Here is a 21,486-nt window from a genome sequence, read left to right on the forward strand (position 1 = left end):
CAGCGCCTCACTCCGCCTGGCGCCCCTGGCCCTGATCAAAGATGGCCGGCCTCCTCCTCCCACCTCCGCCGTGGACCCCCGGCAAGCTTCTTGCCCTCACCCAAGATGGCCGCCCCAACTCGCGGATTGGCCGGCCTGCCCGACGCCGGGGCGGCCATGTTGAGTGAGGCGGGGGGGAGGGGCCGCGGCCGCATCCCGTCATGCTTGGCGGTCCGCCGGCTGCCCGGAAGAGGGAGCGGGGCGGTTGTTGACAATATGGCGGCCGCTGGCGCCTCCGCGGGAGGAAGAGGCGGAGGGAGAGGAGGCGGCGGGCGGAGGAAGGAGTCTCATTCATAGGGAGCCCGGCTCGCTGCCCTCGTCCCCTCCTTCCCCTTCTTCCCCCCTCCCCAGCGGCCGCCTCGCCCCCTCCCCGGCACCATGTCCTTCTTCAGGCGGAAAGGTAGGGGGGCGGCGGGCGGGAGGCCCGGGGCTGAGGGGCGGCTGCCGGCTTCGTCCCCCGCACGGCCGCTGGGCCCCGGCCCTGCCCCTCCGGGGACGGCGACCGGGCCCCGAGAGGAAGCTCGACCCCTGAGGAGCGGGCTCCCCGCGCACGACGGTCAGTCCCGGCACCTCCCGGCCCCTTTTTCTCCCTCGGGGTTCGGGGAAGGGGGTGGGGGGGGTCGGTGCCGCGGGGCCTCGGGGTGGCGGCTGCGGCCCGCCCGGCTGTCGGGGCTGCGGCAGCCACCTCAGGCGGCCCCGGCGGCAGCGAGCGCCCGGCTGCAGCCTCCGTCCTTCCCGGGGCGGCTCCGGCTGCGGCGCCCGCGGCTTTCGCCCCGCTCTGTACGGCGGGAGCAGAGCTTTGCGGTGCCGAGGGGGGGACCTGGGCCTTAGGTGGGCTGGTGTGAAATGTCTCATGCCTCACGCAATCTTTGAGTCTCTTTAACTGCAGAATTTTTCTTAACAATGTTGGTTTGCATTGTTTCATAAAAACATAATAGGCTGAGTATGTTATGGCAGTGCCTAAAAATTCTAGTTAAAAGAGGGACCTCATCCCACTGAGTTCTTCATAAAAGCCAAAGGAGTCATTGGCAATTTATTTTGCAATATGTTTGTTGATGTTATGGAGCACAAGCCAAGATTTGAAATTCAGGACTCCTGAAATATTAATAATATTCCTGTAGTACAAATGGATATCGTTTAAATGTTCTTTGAGAATGAAATGTTTTGAAGGCACTTGTGCTGCCGCTTGTGACGAAATACAGCGTAGTGTGCTTCCAATCTGCACGAGATGTGGTTTGAGTGGTTTTTGTTGAAAGTAGCACCCTTTTAGGCAGGGCCTCTTGGGAAAGCGGTTCTGTTATCTTGTAATGCGGTAGTTCAAGCAATACAACCATTGCCCTTCCAGCGGCGGCTGATACAATGCTTTCCTAAAGCATTTCTCGGTTACTGAAGCTCAAAAGGTACATCTTGGGAGGCAAGGCCGTCAGTTAAAAGGAAAGAACATATTATCTGAGATGACGTTTTTGCTCTTGACTGAGGCGTCCTGTTGTAAGCTTGCTCAGCCAAAGTAGCGGCACGAAAAATTCCATTCTTTGTGGAGGTTAGTGCAGTAATCCTGGAAGAAATGAGTTTAAACTTCTGTTCCTGTGAGTAGTTCTGAAGGTTCTTGGAGTCCACTGAAGGTTTTGCAAGTGCCATAATCCTTTTTGGGGTGTTCACAAACTAATGTTGAGCTGCAGAATAAAACTTTTATACTGCTTATAAACTGCTCAGAAATAGCTTCTGCTGCTTTGTTGATGAAGAGATTTGTGGAGCTGATGTTCCATCCTGATCTGTAATCATAGGAACAATGTAAACTTTGGTGATAACTTTATCCCTGAGAAAGTAATGAAATGGCTAATTGAGTGTCTGTGTTACTTTAACCAGAGGAACTTTGGTCAGAGAAGCAGTCAGAACTAAATGCCTGAGAGATGTGCTGTTAAGGAGAGAAGTAAGCTTTCATTTGGGTTGTACATAAAATAATATTGGTTGTATTTCTCCATTTTAGATACTGGCTTTTAGAGATTATCTTAAACTGCAGTTGGGAGAAAAGCAGCATATTAAGGCTTATGATAAAACTGTAGACTGGGCACATGCAGTCCAAAACCATGTAAAAGCATTGGTGTCTTTGGGTTGAAGTATTTCTGGGTAAAAGTAAAAATTATTTTTTAAAGTGAAAACATGTAGAAAAAACTCAAATAATAGTGAAACAGTTTTTTAGTATGTGCCTTAAAATAAAGGTCTAGAAAACTGAGGGCGGATAATAGGTTGAGAAATTAAACTCCAACAGTTGGACCAGCAGCTGGGGGGCTTGAAGGCAGATGATGAAATTGTTATCAGTGAAAACAGCCAGACTACGTGCTCGTTCACTGGGGGTATCTTGGAAATAACATACCCAGTCCTACCAGCTGGCTGACCTCTGAAGTTGTAGATTGCTGTTCGTATACATCCACGTGTGAACAGTTTAGGTTTGTTTATTCTTCTGTATTTCAAGAGGTGAATTAAAAGTCTCAAATCTCGATACGTGGCTGGCTTTCGTCAGTTTGATGCGTTACTGATTCGTGAATGGGGTTCGCTGCTGGGAGGTCTCACAAACTTTCAGTTCTCGGTCATCATGTACCACAGTTATCTCTGGCTTCACACAGATACCAAGTGACATCCGTTTTTTTGAGGAAAGTGAAAGTAAATCCATTGAATGATTCAACTTCGCTCCCTAAAACTTGGTTTTGTCACTTACGGGAGTTTTCTGTTGTCCTCTGCTGTTACTTCTAAATTTTGTTCTGCTTGAAGCTGATGGGGATAAAAGAAGGCTGTGTATAAAGAGGTTGGGAATGTGAACCAGGAGTTTCTATTACCAGTAATAAGTAGGTAATTAGAGGGGAACTGAGTGGTTGGTAAGAGGGAACAGATGTATTTCAATGGAAAATAGGCTTATGGAGGTCTCTTCTGCTGAAACTCAGGAATCGTTGCTGATAGTTAGAAGGTTTAATGAATCAACTATTGGAATAATTTTGGAAAGATAAAGGTTCGTAATATTGTACAGAGGTTGCTTCGTTCCCGTTGTACCTCGGTGTTACTTCAGACGTGCAGATTTTTCCAGTGATTTTTCTCCTGCATATCTGCACTCCCTCAGTTATGTAAAAGCTGGTTATTCTCACTGATCGCAGCTGCATCTGGCTGCAAGAGTTCAGCTTTAAAAGAATCCAGCTCTTTTAACGGACTGTTAAACCTCTGTGTCAGAGAGGGACTGCTGGCTTAAATCTTAAACGCTGAGTTGCCAGTTTGCAGACCTGCAGGGTTTTCGCTTCTCGCAGCGAAGGCTGGCAGCACGGCAGTGCTGCAGCCGCCACCGTGCAGGACAATTATGTAACCAGAGACTGAAGTTTCCCTTTAAAATATTTAAAATACTTAGGGCAGGATAGGAAGGTTTTAGGTTTTTTTCCTTAATCTGCTCATGTTTTGCGATGTAAATGTTTGTGCTGGGTTATGATTTGTGGTTATGTTTGGAAGGACTCTGCAGTCGGTGTTCAAAGATGACCTATTTGTAGTAATAATCCCAGCCTGGAGCAGCCAGAGGAGGTTTTGTTAGCAGATCATGTTCTTCAACATCACCACTTAATTTGTTTCTCATGCCATCCTGTTTATATACTTCAGTTTCTTTACTCTTGTTTTAAACAGATCTCCTCATTTGCTTCCTTTAAAAAAATTTTTTAATTGCTTTTCCATCACAACTTTTTTAACCATTATCTTCCTGTCAGTTGCTTGCCATAGGCTGGATAGTAGTTCAGCAGTATTATTTGTGAGAGAATTAACTATTTGCAGTGTGTTTCCAGAATATTTCTGTGGTATCCGTCATGACTGAGGAGCTGCGGGCCGGCTCTGGCTTTGTGGGGCTGGTTCCACGTACATCTCTCTGGCTGTGTGTTGCACTGCTCGTCCTGTAATACGAGGGAGGTGGTGGTTTTAGGTGTGTGATTTCTGGCTCGGAGAGAGCATCTGCCGGTGGCCTGCTCTCAGAACACATCTATCCCATTCTTTCCAGTTAATGCTATTTATTAAAGTAACCTTGAATGTGGCCTTGCTCTAATCATATAGAGAGCAAGCATATTTCCCAATGTTTATTTTAACATACTGGATCTCATTAAACTTAATTCACAGATTATAAGGCGCTTGCTTTTGAAAATAAACTAATACAAAAGCTTTGAAAGCCTCAGTCACTAGATGTGTGGATTTAAATAAGAGAGATTAGTTTTAACAAAATGATACTTTATATCTGTGTTTGATACTTGCTGAAGTTGGGAATTTTGTCCATTCTCTGGTAAATGCCGTTAGTCACCCAAAATAGCATTAACATTTTCCTTTGTATTTTACAGTGAAAGGCAAAGAACAAGAAAAGACCACAGATGTGAAAGCAATTAAAAGTAAGATCAATATTTATTTTGTCTACAAACTCAGATACCTAATATAATTTGCCATCTTTATTTTAACCAGCGGAATAATTTCCTTATGACTGAGCACAGATGTGACCTATGCATTAAAAACAAAACCAGCCCAAAACTTAATTCTGAGTATTTATAGTAACTAATCTTTCCTAGTCATCTTGCTGAATCTGTAAGTACAGAAGGTTATTAAATTATGTCAGACATGAGCTTTAATTCAAAGTGATTGTACAATTCAGTCACCTTGCGAAGAGTGGTTATTCCTTATCTACAACAAATTGCTTCTGAAGTTGCGTGCTTACATGTAGCATACTTTGCAGTTTTGAAAATGCACCTTAACTGTGTCTAATTTGCAAAAGAGGCTGCCAGTGTGTGATTTAACTTTGACTGATGTGGCTTGCGAGACTGAAGATCTGAATCTCGCTCAGTATGAATAGCTATTCTAGCGCTGCTCCATGTGATACAGAAATCTTGCTGCTAAATCTCATAGGGGAGAGAAAAAATTCTTGATGGGAAGAAAGTTTATAAACCATGGGAAAACAATGTTATTTATCCTGTCAGTTTTTATTGCAATACTGAAAGGAGATGAGGTAATTTGTGTGAATGTGATCTGTTACTTTTATATCCTCAGACAAAATCCTGTTTCTGTACTTGTTAATGTGTTATCTGGATATCAAGAGGAAATTAAAGGCTTTTTTCACCTTGGTGGTCTGTCTTTCAAATCAAATATAGGAAACAGTAAGTTGCATCAATTTAATAGCACACCCCATTATTTCAGTGCAGCTACAGTCTACGATAACCAGCTAAAAGAGGTTGCTTTACCTGTGTATAAAAATCTGAAAAAATTGTTGTATTACACACTGTGAGCTGCTGCAAACAGAGAGCGTCTTGCCAGTTTGGCAAGCAGCTACTCCACGATCTGTATGATGTTAGGTTAGCGATGTCGTGCTGTCTGGAGGTTTTAGAACACGTGTTTGATTCTTAGATTAAGTAGAACAATTTTTCCTCAAATGTTTGTCATACAAAACTGAATTTGAATCTAACTCCCAAAAGCCTAAAGCGTTATGAGGAATGTGGCGCTGGTTCTACACGAGAAGCCTCCAGCAAGTTTTCCTCAGTTACTGTCATCAGCCAAGCAACTGGCTGCCATCCAGTGGCCTGGGAAAACGTTTTTTTCCCCGTTATTGCTGGTACTAAATACTGAAGGCTTTGTAATAGGTGACAAGCAGCGTCTTGGTACCAAACTCTGCAACTGGGGAAACACTTTGCAATAGCTTAAAACATTTTAATTCTCTTACACCATTGCTCCTAAGGTATCTGTCACCACGAGGTGCAAGTGTGAAACTCAACTTCTGTCATCATGTGTCAGAAAACTGTGAATAAAAATAAAGTTACGCAGCACGAAAGTCATCAAGACCAAGTTGCTTGACACCTTGATGAAACACGTTGTTAGGAAGTAGTGTGCTGAGACAGGGTGTCATCTGACTCGCTTTAAGAACCAGAGGTGTAAGATGTCCTTGCATGACATCCTAATCAAATGCAATTTCCTGAGAGCTTCTATGGGCATGTTTTGTTTTTTTCAGCTTTGTCATCAAGGAGGTTAAGGCTTATAACCTGGGTTTCATCAAAGATATTTCCTTATTACTTTTTTTGTCTTAAAACCAAATAGATGCAAACAAAATACTTTTGAAAAATATTCTTGTTAAAACTCAGATAGCGTTGTAGTTCAGAATTTTGTAACGCGCTTCAGCCTTCAAAAAGGTATGGAAATGGATTGGCAAGAATATTGCAACTAAGCAAAAGTGTTGACGAAGAGTTGAGCTGTTACAATAGTGGTTATCAAGGGAGCAGGAAGACTCAGGAATATTTAATGTGTAAACTTAGACTTGGTGTCCTTTGATTAGGTACTGAATAAGGAAAATACAGGTGGGTGGGTACCACTGATCTATTGGAGGTGAGTTTATTCTTGCTCTAATAAAACTTGTCTGTTTCTGTGGACTTCTCTTTTATCAGACCCTTGATCAAAGGCGACATGCAGGGGTACAAGGAGGCTTTTAATAAGATTGATGCTTGCAAGCTCTGGCATATCTCGGGGTGCTTAGTATTGGATACTACTTAGCAGAGGTCTTGGGATTCTTGTCTTTTAATCATTCCTGTCTTGATTCCAGCTCCAATAGCAGTACATTCCCCTCAAAGAAGCACTAGAAATCATGCCTTGCTGGAGGCTGCAGGACCAAGCCATGTGGCAATTAATGCCATCTCTGCCAACATGGACTCTTTTTCTAGCAGTCGTACAGCTGCCCTTAAGAAGCAGCCAAGTCACATGGAAGCTGCTCATTTTGGAGACTTAGGTAAGGCTTCATCAGCTCTATAATAATTCAGCATTTCTTTTTATTCTGTGTGTATTACTGGTATGCTCAACATCCTTTGGTTTTTGAGGCAAGTGGATTAGGTAATTTAAAAATGTGACTGTTGTTACAATAGCATCTGTGTTACCCTAGAAGGGTTTTGAACTGGGACAGTACATTTGTTTGTAAAGAGGTTCCTTTACTTTTGTTGGGATCGTCTCTTCACCAGCTGCATTGCAGGACATTCTTATATTGAATACCCAAGTCTGTAGTACAATATGGAGTCATTCCCTTGATATTTTTCTTTAGGCAGATCGTGTCTGAATTATCAGGCTCAAGAGACCAAATCAAGCCTTTCAAAGACCCTTGAACAAGTTCTGCAGGACAATGTAGCCCTCCCTTATTTTATCCAGTTTATGGAACTGCGCAGAATGGAACACTTGGTTAAGTTTTGGTTAGAGGCTGAAAGCTTCCACTCCACGACATGGTCCCGTATAAGAGCGCACAGCCTGAACACAGTTAAGCAGAGTTCGTTGGCAGAGCCAGTGTCGCCCTCGAAACAGCAGGAAACTGCATCATCTTCTCCAACTGGATTGCTTGGGGAGAGACTGGAAGATTCTAACGCAGTCTGTCTGCTTAGGACCAAGCCAGTGGCTTCGGACAAGAAAAACAGAACTAGCAACAGCCAGAACCACGTGCTGTCTGGTCAGGAGGGTGATAATACCACTGTTCTTTGTCTAAGAAAATCGGAGACAGGGACCCATTCTGTTCCAGCTGATCAGCAAGAATCTTCCAAGCTTACAGTATCAAATAGAAACAGCCCTTCCTCTACACTAAAAGACTTGTCAGAAAAACTAATGAAAAGTAAGTGCCACGCGTTCCCTTTCTTTAAAACAGTGGGGAGATGGGGAATGTACTAGCTGCTGCTTGCTTTGTACGGTGAGCTGCCTCCGTTCTCACGTGTTCTTACTAAGCGTGCTATGATGTTGCAGGGAGGAAAATAATTTTGAGTGTCAGTAATGTTAACTTGCTGTATAAGCTAATGGTCGATATGGTCGATTTGAGCTAGGTATTGTTTGACTGGTTGTTTAAAAACGCTGCTGAAGAGACTTTAGAATCATTATGTACTCTAACAAGCTTAGGTTACTTCTGTTCCTACATGTGTAATATTAAGAAATGAAGACGAGCATTGCAATGTCCTGGCCTTCCCTCACCCATCCCTCCCCCAGCTTAAAAGAATTGCAGAAAATATGGATGATGAGGCTGAGAATTGATAATTAACTTTCCACAAAAGGTAAATATTCTGTATCCTGTAAAATGACATAAGTAATGGTTGCAAGACACTTGCAGAGATTTTCGTGTGGAACATACTGGTTTTGTTCTTGGATTTATTTGATAAGAGTTCCTCCCCTTGTAACTGATTTGCTCTTATTTGGAAGCCACCTCTTTCAGGGGCTACTGGAAGTAAGGATGAAACTAAAATACTTTTGGTAGTAAGCTACATATGTAATAACCTGTTCCTCTACTTTGCACCTCTCAGTTCTCCCTCGTTTGTGCAAGTCTACAGACAAAAAAGGAAACACTCCTTTCTTCATATTGGTTCCTTTTGTTTGCCCAACTGTTTCCTTATGTTGCATCCCTTTCTCTTGCTCTTTGTCTTTCTCGTAGTTACTTATCATGTGCTTCCACAATACATAACCTCAGCCCCAAAGTACCTTAAACACAATGATACTTTAGTCATGAAAAGCACTTCTGCTTTCTGAGGTCTGAAGAGAATTAGAAAGGGCCAGGTCCTTTGTGAGAAACCTGGAAAGTCTGGAGCATAATTTCTTTTTTCTCTCTTCCAGAGTAGTGTCCCAGCTCTCCCTTGATGACATGTAAAGCATGTGTCTTGTTCTGAGGCATCCCATTTTAAGCTGCTTTTTAAATTCCTTTATAATGCAAGTGTTTCATATTCTCTATAATGAAGGCTAGAAATTGGGAACTTCACTGCAGTTCTTGCCGCAAAGGCATTACTTCTGGGCCTAAGGTGTGCAGCAGAGGAAGAGGGAGCTGTCTTGCCTGGTGGTAGGGAGTTCAGAGCTATGTTGCTTTATTCCATCTCACTAGTCGGTCCGTGCTGGGCTTATTGCGACCTGGCTAGAAATAACTCAGTCACTTAGCAAAGTATTGAGTAGCGGACCGAAAGCTTCATGGCCAGGAAACTTGTTGCTGACAACTAGAGACTTGCTTTTCCGAAGAGCAGGTGTTTGTTCCTTACTCCTAGTTTTAGACCTATGCCAAAGGATTCAAAGTTTGATTCTGTATTTCTTCCTTGTAGGTATAGAACGGGATGCAGTTAGTACTTTTACCAAATATATTTCTCCAGATGCTGCTAAACCAATCCCTATTACAGAAGCAATGAGAAACGACATAGTTGGTAAGAATGTATGCTGTCTATTGATTTCGGAGCTTCCTCCTTCCCCATAAAAATGTATCTTTAATACCACACACACTCATATTTCTTTTTATAAATTTTAAAGTTAGTTGTAAAAATACAGTAGATCATATCACAAGTATCAGTGGATCTGACCTTTCAGTAGCACTGTGCAATAACCCCAGAACTTCCAGAGACTTTGCTTAAAGAGTTCCTGGTGGTTATGGAGGGAATTCGGATTTGAGTTTCAATCATATATTTTAGCCATAATATTATCATTCGGCTCTCTGCAGAACTTTAAAAGCTCTTTTTGCACAGTCAGAACCAGCTGATCCTAGTGGATTTGAACTGCAATTTATCATTAACTAATCTCTCATCTTTCAGCCAAATGCATATTAAAATTAACCTGGTCTTTCTTTGCAGCAAAGATTTGTGGCGAAGATGGACAAGTGGATCCTAACTGTTTTGTTACAGCACAGTCAATAGTGTTTAATGCAATGGAACAAGAGTAAGTTGCTAAAAAGGTTTGGCTGCTTGTGTCTGTTGTCCTTCTGCAAAATGCAGTTCTGATAAAAAACGTTTATGGAGGTATAACTGTATAGTCACTGTTTGTGTAGTCTTCTGTATTTGTAACTGCTCAGATCTCTTCCTCCAAATCCATTCTTGTCATCCCTTGCTGAAGCTGTACGTGCATGCTATTATTACATTCTTTATATCTTATGTCACTTGTAAACCTGCACTGTTTCTTCTGTGTTTTGCTTTTATCCAAGTAAAAGCGTTAAGACTTCTGGGGCAAGAACTAATTGATTCATAAGGTGCCTTGAATGCTGTTGACCCTTAATGACTGTTATCCTACCTGTCTGCAGGCACTTTAGTGAATTTTTGCGAAGTCATCATTTCTGTAAATATCAGATTGAGGTGCTGACTAGCGGGACTGTTTATCTGGCTGACATACTTTTCTGTGAATCAGCCCTGTTCTATTTCTCTGAGGTGAGTGTTAGGGTGTGGGTTTGATATTTTTTTTTTAATTCATTCCTATCAAATGGAAAAAAATGTTCATCCCCTGAGGGGTTTAATAAAGACATCTCAAATATAATACAAAAGGTGAGGTGTATCTTTTTTCTGGGAGAAAATGCATTAAATGGTTTCCTGCCCATGTGTACAACTATTTCAAATGTTCAAACCCGTACGCTGTATTGTAGAATGGGTTTTCATGCGTATCCTCTTCAGTTCAGTTAGTGAGGGCTTCTAAGTGCCTCTTTGCTTTGTGGAAGCTTTAACATAGTCATCTTAATCTTGCCAAACGAAGCATTGACTTTGAAAGCCTCGGGCATTCCTGCAGATGACAAGTAATTCACTAGCATTGCATAGAGAGGATACCAGACTGGCACGTGGTAGGTTAGATGTATGACTTTGCAGTTGCGGGGTTCTATACCTTTAGGGAGTCATCTGTTAATAGTAACATATTTGTCCTGATAGTCTACAAGCCAATGTGGTTTGAAACAGCAGGCTGGGAAGCTGAGACAATGTACTGAGCTCAATGTAAGCTAAATATAGCATGGAAATAGTGTTTCCTCTTGTCTTCAGGATGATACAAATAAATAGTTGTTTGGAAACGGCATGTGACAATCAGTTCAGAAGAGAAAGTCGCAAGTTGTTTTCTTTTTTTTAAACAAACTAAATCTGTCTGCGACACTGTATCTGAAAATTCAGAATACTTATATGCCCTGTGACAATGTTGCATCAATATGTGGACTATGTTTCTCATTTTAAATAGGAAGGAGCAGGTTTGTCTGTGCTTATTAAATGTTTCTTGATAAAATTTCTTTCTCCTCTCTTTTTTTTTAATTTCCCTTACAGTACATGGAGAAGGAAGACGCAGTTAATGTATTGCAGTTCTGGTTGGCAGCAGATAACTTCCAGTCTCAACTCGCTGCCAAAAAAGGCCAGTATGATGGGCAAGAAGCACAGAATGATGCCATGATTTTATATGACAAGTGAGGGAGTTCAACTACTTGTTTCTGAAGCTCTAATTTTGTGCTTGTAGTTTTGTGTTGCGCTGTGCAAAAGGAACTTTATGTTTTCAAACCTTAACTCTGCAGTCGTGCACGGTTACGCTGAAATGCATGTTGTTACGGTGGCCTTTGATGTGTGTGCGCTGAAGGACTTTTTAAATCTTTCTTTATACATAAGGACTCCATTCTTAAACACAACACAGAATTTTCAGGACTTGATTGCTTGAGTTTAATGTTTGGTTGTGAAATAACAAAGCTGATTGTCACTTAATTTAAATTTAAACCTAATAGCAGATGCATCACTGTAGAAAACCGTAAGTTTCAGATACTGTTATCCATTTAAAGTAGGCTGTAGGAGCTGTTATCACACATAATAAAAGCCAAATAGTGCTTGTTCTTAGTATTGAAAATATTTTCCTTTTTTAAGGAGACAACCAGATCCCTTTTAATATCAGGCTTGCCTCTCACTCTCAGTAGTGTAACTCTTTTCCTTTATTTTGTGTTTCACCTTAGCAGCAGAGCAACTGGAAGACAGACATCAAAATTACTTCCAGAAAAAGTTTGTTCTTAAGCTTAAGTGTGAGACTAACTGCCACAGGCTTGTTGAGTTCCTACCCTTGTAGGAAATAACTGGAGAGGAAGCAAACAATTCACTCTGACTTTCATCAGTCACCCTCCCGCTTCATCCACAAAAAAAAATTTTCAATGAGAAAATTAGTACAGCAAATGCTGCTTCAGAGTTCTGGGTGTTTCCTGCTTCTCCTCTACAAAGCCTTGTCTGTAAGATTCTGCTCATCAGTAGTCACATGATGCTCTGTTTCTTTTATCTGTATCTTCAGGGCAAGGCCTTATCAAGAATATGTCTGTGAATTGGGGATTTTTCCCCCCCCTGTACTTACTGAAGATCAGTTTTACCTATGTTTTTGAAGCCCCATCTAGTGGCTGCAGCATGATTAATGGCCTTTGGTGGAAAGGGTGGGAACTAACCACCTGCAAAGTTTTGCAAATCCTTTTGTGTGGTCTTCTTCCCCTGTCTGGTGCTGCAGGTACTTCTCCCTTCAAGCCACGCATCCTCTTGGGTTTGATGACTCGGTGAGGTTAGAGATTGAATCCAACATCTGCAGGGAAGGTGGTCCTCTCCCCAACTGTTTCACTACTCCCTTACGGCAGGCGTGGACTACCATGGAGACGGTGAGATACCTCCTTCAGAACGGTTTCGGCAGTTAAAGGTGATGTGGAGGTTCTGCAGCACGTCAGGTGTCCCCTTCAGCATCTCTGATTTGTCTTGTTCTTTAACTGGCTTCCTGTTGTAGTTTAACCCCAGCTGGCAGCTAAGCCCCACACAGCTGCTTGCTCGCTCCTCCCCATGGCGGGATGGGGAAGAGAATCAGAAGGGTAAAAGCGAGAAAACTCATGGGTTGAGATAAAGACAGTTTAACAAGTAAAGCAAAAGCCCTGCTCGGAAGCAAAGCAAAACAAGGAATTCATTCGCTTCTTCCCATCGGCAGCCAGGTGTTCAGCCATCTCCAGGAAAGCAGGGTTCCAACAGTTACTTGGGAAGACAAACACCATCACTCCGAATGTCTGTCCCTTCCTTCCTTCTTCCCCCAGCTCTATATGCCGAGCATGGCATCATATGATGTAGGACATCCCTTGGGTCAGCTGTCCTAGCTGTGTCCTTGTCCAGCTCCTTTGGCTAGTGGTGTAACTCTGGGATACCTGGATGCTAGACATTAATGATTTGATTCTGGAGCTGCAGATGATTCTCGAACAGCACAGCAAAATAACTGTAAGCCTGTTGGGTTGTCAGGCGTTTCTAGAGGAAAAACAAAATCTGAGCTTCAGTTCCAGTTACTGGAGGATTTGGTTAATACACAGCTATCTTTGTTCGTTTTGCAGTAGGATTCAAATTTAAAGCAACACGCTCACTAATCCAGAGTAGTTCCATGTGTGGACACTCGTGTACCATCTACGCAAGGACTGAGATGTTTGCGCGTCCCTTAGGTTCTGCAAGAGATCTACAGTAACTGTGCAGGCCAGCCTTGATTAACGAGGGCTCCTTCTTCTGTCTCTCAGGTTTTTTTACCTGGTTTCTTGTCCAGCAACCTTTACTACAAGTACTTGAATGATCTCATCCATTCAGTACGAGGAGATGAATTTCCAGGAGGGAATATTGCACTGAGCATTCACGGCCCCGGTAGCTCTCCTGATAGCGATTCTATAGGGGGCCCGGATGGCTCTGCCTCCCAGGTACGAGTTTCTTGGTTTGATTCTGTTATAGGAAATGCTGCCATCACTTTTCTGTATCAATATCAAAGTTCCTACCCGGTAAAGAAATATCTTGTAATTTGAAGTTTCCCATTCCACTTTGATGTTAAAGCCTGTGTTATATTAGGATGTGTTTAGTCTACCTGCTGATAAGTTTGAACAAACAGTATTGGCATGGAAGAGTATCTATTGTATTTGCTGAACCCAAAGTCGTGTTCTGCTTTTAGTTCTTTGCATCACAGTTACACTTTTATTTAAACCATTAATATTCACTGCAGATTGTTTCATAGTGCCATAATGTTTAAGAATGTTTTTTACTAGATATAACTTTTTTTATCAATACTGTAGTTACAACTTGGAAAACATTCACACTTGTGAATAGGCTATAGAGTTTAAATATAAATATGGAAATTTGTGTGCTCAGGTCTATTAAAGTGCCAAATCACCTGTCCTGAAGAGTCCACTCAGTTCTAGGGTTTAAGGCATCTCTCTAGTCACACACGCGGCTATGGCGGTTAATCTCCGAGCAGGTGGTGTTTGCTAGTTGGTCTCAGCAGGCTTTTCCCTGCTATCATCCTCAAGCTAGCTAGTCGTGCTGTCAGAGAGAAACTGGCCAGGCTCCTGACCTCGCCCAGAGAGAGCTCTGACACTTTGCTGTGTTACCACTGAGATGCTCTGAGCTGGGGGGTGATGCCTGCGTTTTATTTCCATGTATATCATTTGATGTAAAGCTGGGCATTAAAAAAAGTCCATTGCTGCGTAAGGCATTCTAGTAATTCATTAAGCATGATTAGAGCTCTGTGGCTGCTTCTTCACTCTGTTGTGTAGAAGCAAGAGTGTGACTGGGCTCTTTCGGCTCTGTTACCCTTCCGAAGTCATTGAGAAACGTCCGCTGTGCATTTGCTTTGCACAGCACCCTGATTGCAGACCAGCATCTCTTTTTCTTTTATTGCCTTTCGTGCTGCCAGCTGTGCTCCTATATGGGCCTAGCCTCAGGAACAGGCAGTGGAGCTTGCTACGCTCTGAAACCATCCCAATAACATCAGAGATGCATGCTGAACCAAGAGTTGTCTGCTCCAAAAATTCTAGCTTTGCTTAATTCAGATGTGAAAGAAGGGAGGATAAGCAGATTCTAGCTTATCTGTGACCAGGTCAGCCTGCAAACTGCAAGCCCAGCTGAGAGCAGAAAAGCTAAGCTAGAACTACTTTTGCTGAATTGCTTTTACTAAATGCTGCGGTGCTACCATGGGTTTTAAATCCAGTATCTAGACCAACTTTATTGATGTAGTATGTTTCAAGCAACTTGGAAGCTGTACTGTCTGCTCGTGATATTTTTAAACCTCCTAATTTGCAAGGAGGGTATATTCCCACCTAGTTGCAAAGTGGGGAATCAAATGTGTTCTGACCACCTTGAAATACCTGCTACCTGACAGTCTCAGCAGGAGAAGCTGCTGGTAACAGGCTCGCTTGGACAGTTTTGTGCAGCATTTTGTGGAGCACATTCCTACTTACCTGAATAGGAGAGTCTCTGCCTGCCTGCATATTCTTGCATAAAGAAGAGCGCTTACGCACAGCAGCAGGAAAGGAGTCTGCAGGGCCGCGCCATAGATGTTTCTGTTCTGTGTTAAGGTGCTAATGGATCGCTGTGCCTCCCTCCCCTCCCTGCTGTTGCTCTAGTGCTTCCTTGGCTTTTCTCATAATCGTATATAAATACTCCAGGCCAAAAAGATAAATGTTTGTTCTCTGTGGTGGGGGGAAGTGCAGTATGTTTGGGAATTGCTTACCAAGTGCATGAGAGGGATGAGTGAAGCTGCTGCAGCTTTTGAGGTAGTTCAGCATTGTACACTCACAAACAAACGATCCACGCACGCACACAGATCTGTTCGGCCGATAGCGCTTAGACAGCAGTACTTGCACACGTATGCTGACCTGAACCTTGTGTCTTTGGCTCTGTCCATATAACTTTATCATCCTCTGTTTAAAAACAATGGCATACACAGGGCATCATTGCTGTGCAGATGCTCCCCAATTCTTTTATGCTTGCTTAGAGACTTTATGGAGGTTTAGCTAAGTGTAAAAGCACTACAGCTGCAGTTTTTTGAAGCTATTAGTTGTCTGCATTGGGCACTAATACTTAGAATTTTTATTTGTAGTCCAATGTCAAAAAGGCTAATGTTAAAATCCTGAAAAATTTTGATGAAGCAATAATTGTAGATGCTGCAAGTCTGGATCCCGAATCCTTATATCAACGAACATACGCAGGGTAAGGCTCCTTCAGTGTATCTCGTTTTTTTCTAGTTACGTGTTTCACCTCTGTTTTGTTTTTGCAGCGTCCTCCTGCCTGGAGAGTATGCGTAAATGCAAGATGTTGCAGTCCTAGTACATGTCTTAATGTTTGCAAGTAAATTTATTTCAATAGTGTGATTTAACACCAGTTTCATAGTGAATGTTTCTCTGACCAGGAATCCAGCCAGAAAAATATTTCCAATTGGTTTTTCTCTTTCGTCTAGTTATTATTCCTCTCTGCCTCCAAAATACAGCAAGTAGTTCCTATTTGGGGTTGGAACAGAAAAAGAATAAGCTCAGTCACCTGTGATATTGTACCATACAACTTTGATTTCTCCCTACCCCCGTGGTAGAGAAGGGCTTGTACTTCATTTCTTTAGCGGATTGCACAGCTGTTCTTCTGTTTCTTAAGTTGTTCTTGGTTATAAAGCTCTTCTGCTGTGTCAGTCTCGTACAGAAATTCTTTGTTTCTATAGCTACCTTGCTTTTCTAACGCATAGCAGTCTTCCGTCCTTTTAGGTACTGTAAGCTGTTTTCTCCCTAATTACGTGTTTTGATGATAGTGTAGAGCACTTGCTAGCACTGCCTGTCGGGATGACGTGTTTGAGTCACTGAAGCATTTGCCTGCTTCTAGTTTTCAGAAGAATTTTTCAGATACACTTTGAATTCAGATACGTGAGAAGAGTGGGAGATTTTCCCGATGTATCAATTTTAGGTGGAAGAGGAGGTAATTGGTAAAATGCCAGTCTTCTGGCTCTAGAGTCTTCATTGTGGTGGGTTCTTTGTTTTCTTGGCTGGTAGCTTTCCGTACTGCTGACGTTCTGTTGATAACCTGTGTGATTCTCTTGCTCCTCTCTTCAGGAAGATGACGTTTGGACGAGTCAGTGACCTGGGACAGTTTATCAGAGAATCTGAACCGGAGCCTGATGTAAAAAAATCAAAAGGTTTGCTTTCCTCTTTCTCTCCATTTCTGTAAACATCTGCAGAACTGCTCTCTTCCTTACTGCAGTCAAGATAAGCAAAATTCATGACTCTTTCCAGATCTGTTTTAAGCCAAATAGAGCTGCTTAGGGGGGGTTGTCCTGTACTGAGGCAAAACCCATCTCTGGCCCAGTTTCCTAGCCAAATTCTGCTTTTCTGGTCCAGCTGGACTCCTGGGAGTATGAGCAGCCTGTGGGAGTTGGAGCTGTCAGTGGAACCTGGCAGGGATGAATGCTGCTAGCAGCTGAGCTGATGATCAAACCTTCAAAGATCTGGTCTTGAGATGAAAAAGAACTTCAGCTCTCCGCATGCTTCCCACCCAGTTTGGGATCTGCTGTTAATGCTGCTTTTTCAGCTCTGGTAAAAAGGAATGGTTTGGGCTCAGTGTCTGATGAACCATGGCTCCACGTAATCCCTTGTCTTTCACACTGCTCTTCTGTGCTCTCTAAGGCCAGCAGTAACCATTCAGCAGGATGGAAGGAATTAGCTTTTATAGAGGTGTGCCACAGAGTTCGCTTATGTGCCTTGCTTGCTGTTTTTTATCTCAACTAGGGTCCATGTTTTCACAAGCAATGAAGAAATGGGTTCAAGGAAACACAGATGAGGTGTGTCCTCTTTTATGTTATTCTTGTGACTTACTTTACAGTGTGGATTAGGGAAATGAAGTATTGAAGTCCTTAATCCCGGCTGTTTCTTCCTATATCTTTCTGATGCACCAACAAGAACTGTCAGACTCTGCTAAATATAATTTGATTGCATGCATGTGTGAAACTAGTTTGATTTTTTGCCAGTGCTTGCTGGTGTAACTAATATAATGGTTAACTGTGGGCTTGCAGTCGAGGGTTTTCTTATTTTGCTGTTACAAGATATATCCACAGTTAGGAGTGGAGGTGCTGTTGTTCTTTATTTTACTGTGAAGTGACCACTGTACATGGATTACAGGCTGCATTTTTCCCTGTTGGAGTGGCTTGGACAAGTCCCCAGCAGATAAGTCTGAAATTTCACTAACTCTCTTGGAAATTGCATCAAGCCCTAAATATTCACGATAATTGAAGCTAATGCTGTACTTGGAAACCAGGTGCATTTCCATCACGGGAGGATACGTTCCCTGGAAGTCACTGAGTTGTGAAGGTTAACGGTATCCCCAAGGTGCAGCATGTAAATTATGCTGAGATGACTGTATTTTTATTTTAAGACCTTGAAGCTATCTGTATTTTGGGATGTTTTTTTTCTACGGCAGGCTCAAGAAGAGATGGCTTGGAGGATAGCAAAGATGATAGTCAATGACGTTATGCAGCAGGCGCAATGTGAACAGCCTTCGGAGAAGGTTACGAAGGTAAGGGGGCGGAAAGGCTGCCTGTCTTTATCTGACTTCAGCCAGACTGTGGGAGGAGCAGAGCTCTCGCTTGCCTTCCTGGCGCATCTGAAACCCACGCTGGTAAATGTTCAAACTAGGATAGCCTGATAGGAAGAAACAAAGGTTGGAAGTGTTTCAGCCTACACATGACGTTGTAGGAGTTTCTTAAGAGATACCTGGAGTAGTTCTCCTGCGCAAGCGTTAAAATTGTCTTTGTTCATTTTGAGTCTTTACAAACTGCCTTAGTTAAAAGGGTGACTTGTGCTGCAGGATCAATCCTGTAATTCCTTGTTTGAGTTGACAGTTGCTGTTTCATGTTGACAGATGGTGGTGTGTTCGCCTAAAGTGTCGGTAAAACTCAACAGCTGGAAAGTTGTCTTGTTGGGTGCACTAATTTACACAGTGCTGTGGCTGTACTTTAAAAAAAGACGTGGTAGCCTTGTCCGTAGGTTAGCGGCTTAGCATTGTGTATTGTTGTACGAGTCCACGTGTTTTCTGTTTAACAAAAAAAACAAACCAAACTAAACAAAAACCCCCAGTTCTGATGCAATGGTTAGATTTTGTGATATAATGATGGCAGCAGTTTACCAAGTTAATATCTAGTACTTCTGGCTTTCCCTCATCTGACTGTTTTAAAATTAACTTGCTCTGTTTTTAATTATTGAAGGTAAACATGTGCCAAAAGCTGGTTATTAGACCCAAACGGATGGATCCGTAGTTTCAATATGTGACTGTTTTCTTTTCAATAGAGCAGTTATATTTAAATGACGTGTGTAATGATTTAACTTAATAGCTTGGCTGCAAATGATATAATTCCAGTCTGGCTAGATGAAAAGGTCTCTCACAGAGTATTTAGAAATATCAAGTGGCTGCAGATGCTCTGGATTCAATTAAGGCAGTATGGCTGCGCTAATCAGGAGGTTGAGTGTGTTGTGGGATTAGCTGGGGGAGTATTTTCTCTCTCCCAGACTCTAAGTGTACCTGGCTTCAACTTCTTAAACACAAAATGTCTTTCTACCGAGCGATTGCCTTGTATGTTTTAGGGTAAAATGAACTCTAACCCTGTTCTTCCCTTTCCAGCTATGATTTCAGAAACGCCAGAACAGGAAGTCTGGTTTTTCTGCTTCGAGAATGAGTGAACTTTCCCTTTTGGTGGGTTCTTTAACACAGCCAATAAAAACAAAGCACTGTTACTCCAACCACCGAAATCTCCCTCGTTTATAAGGAAGAATCAAAAAGAAGCAATCCTGTACCTCCACTGTACAGTGTGAAGAAACACTTCTTCCTGTTGTCTGTGGCATTCATGATAATGATGGTTTTTAAAGAGATGAAGACGCGGTTTACGAATGTGTCACTGAGAAACTGTGATCGACTTCAAGTACTTGACCCTGTCTCAAAAAGACTTAAGCAAAATATCTGGAACGGGACACAAGCCACAACAAAGAGGGGAAGGTTTTGCTGTAGGTTCTGGGTCTACTAACACCTGATCGGAAGGGCCACGGGGCGCGTCCCCGACGTTGGCGTTGGCGAAGTGAACCTGAAACGGTGAATTCATTGGCAGTGAATGACCTAAAGTTCTAAGTTTTATTTTTCCTTACTTGAAATAGATGCGTATTCAACTGTAAGATAAATGTATTTTACTTCATAACTACATTAACTTTGAAGGCAGCGTAGAGTGATCAGGAGCGAAGCCTGGACGGTGTAACTCTTCCTCGTCGAGCTCTTACACCCGCGTACACACATCCCCTGCTTCCGACACAGAGCAGGCTCACAGGCCCATCTTGCGCTTGTGCAACCCTCTGCTCCCGAGCCACGGCTCCGATCGCAGCCCACGTTTTGAGGAGATTTTACCCTGTAGACTGTTCCGTTTTCTTTCCTCTCCATCCCACAAGCAAGGAAAAACGTAATTGCTGCCATTCTCCATAGCTTGTTGTCCTCCGACCAACATAGTAGCTAATTCCAGATGTTTGGTTTATGAAGAAAAACAATTTTTAATGACCTCTGGCCTTTTCCCTGACACTGTCAACACTTGCAACTTGCAAAACCTTTACTTTAAGCCACCATGTTACACAGCACCTATATCTTCTTCCAGTGAATTGATTTTGCAGGGTATCAGAAGTACTCAGTGTCTCACTGTTATCACTGCATTTTTAGTATACAACACTTCTATTTTGGGGTTTTTTTTACTCTTATGATTGCTTTTTTCCTCAAACTTGTGCAAAAAAAAAATCCACTTTGCGAAGAACTCAAATCATCTCCAATGTTCAGAGTATCTTGATTGACTAGCAAGTGTTATTCTGTTGCAATATTCGATTGTAGAGAGACACACTGTATTGTCTATAAGAAAGCAAAAAAGGCTGTGTATAGGTTTTTGGTACTATGTACCACCTCTTATTTCTCTCATGCCCAAGTATTCATGTACTTAAAACATCCTATATTTAATTGTGTTTTGATTTAAAATATATAAATATTAAAATTTGTGTCAATTTTCTGTTTGGATGGGATTTGACTTAACATGTTTGTTTTGGTGTTAGTGTGAGTCTAAGGGGTTTACAGAAGAACCAGACGCTTGAACAGTTTGTCCTTGGCACCCTTGTGCACATTTCTTAATATTTCATGGATGATATTAATGGCAGTGTGGTGAAATAAGAATAATTTCTCTCTCACTAAATATGGTGTTTTAATCACAGCCTGGGGCAGCCGTTGGGCTGGGAAGCAGAACGGGCAGGGCTTGGTCTTATAGCAGTGTTGAACTCTGCACCCACACTTGAGCCCTCACCCCTTCTGCGTGTGACACTTGCGCAGTTTTTCACCTTGGCAGGACCCAAACTAACCGGCTGAGTGTGTTCAGGGGTGACAGGCCATGGGTTTGGTATAAATATTGCTTAGGGCTGTGTTTCCCTGGTGTAGGTGGGAGAGGCTGAGCTTATCTTGAGTGGGCTGGGTAGCAAACACCTGCAGTGCTGCAGCTCCTGGAGCCTGAAAAGAAAAACATCCATCAAAGAAGGGAGAAATCACTGCTAGGGCTGTGCCTCATTCGTGGGGCCTTTCCCTGGCCGGGGAGGGGAGGGCAGTGGGCTGGGGCCGCTGCCAAGTGCCTGCGTGGGGCAGCTCCTCAAAGCCGCTTCCCTTGAGCAGCGGCCAGGGGGTAAATCCAGGCTTGGATGTGGATTTAGACCCACCCACCAGTTTATCCTCTTCTCTTGGGAAGCGGTGCTGCGATTTGGTGGAGCGGTGATCAGGGTTGTGGGTATCTGACGCTCGCCGTGGTGGTTGCTGGTTTGTGCTGGACGGGAGGGTTGAACTTCTCGCTGTGTTGCAGGTCTGCGTGGCAGGTTTGAGTCTGTCGGTGCGGGAT

The 21,486-nt window shown here is 42.9% G+C and overlaps 1 protein-coding gene across 2 annotated transcripts; it reads left to right on the forward strand.

Annotated features, from left to right (window-relative positions):
* The first annotated feature begins 219 nt into the window (after positions 1 to 219).
* AKAP10 (A-kinase anchoring protein 10) lies at positions 220 to 20,632 on the forward strand. Of its 2 annotated transcripts, XM_064468311.1 has the most exons (15): positions 220 to 595; positions 4,392 to 4,439; positions 6,626 to 6,808; positions 7,115 to 7,669; positions 9,126 to 9,224; positions 9,645 to 9,729; positions 10,088 to 10,211; positions 11,082 to 11,218; positions 12,283 to 12,427; positions 13,313 to 13,486; positions 15,658 to 15,767; positions 16,652 to 16,734; positions 17,324 to 17,376; positions 18,012 to 18,107; positions 19,209 to 20,632. In XM_064468311.1, the coding sequence occupies exons 1-15, from the start codon at positions 418 to 420 to the stop codon at positions 19,212 to 19,214; spliced, it is 2,076 nt and encodes a 691-aa protein (XP_064324381.1). In that variant the 5' UTR covers positions 220 to 417; the 3' UTR covers positions 19,215 to 20,632. The 2 variants fall into 2 exon arrangements, 1 of the variants encoding a protein (XP_064324381.1); XR_010375591.1 differs by lacking the exons at positions 15,658 to 15,767; positions 19,209 to 20,632 and having other exon boundaries at positions 18,012 to 18,096.
* The last annotated feature ends 854 nt before the right edge of the window (positions 20,633 to 21,486 follow it).

This window comes from Phalacrocorax carbo, chromosome 17 (genome assembly GCF_963921805.1).
Source record: "Phalacrocorax carbo chromosome 17, bPhaCar2.1, whole genome shotgun sequence".
NCBI classification, from domain to species: Eukaryota; Metazoa; Chordata; class Aves; order Suliformes; family Phalacrocoracidae; genus Phalacrocorax; species Phalacrocorax carbo.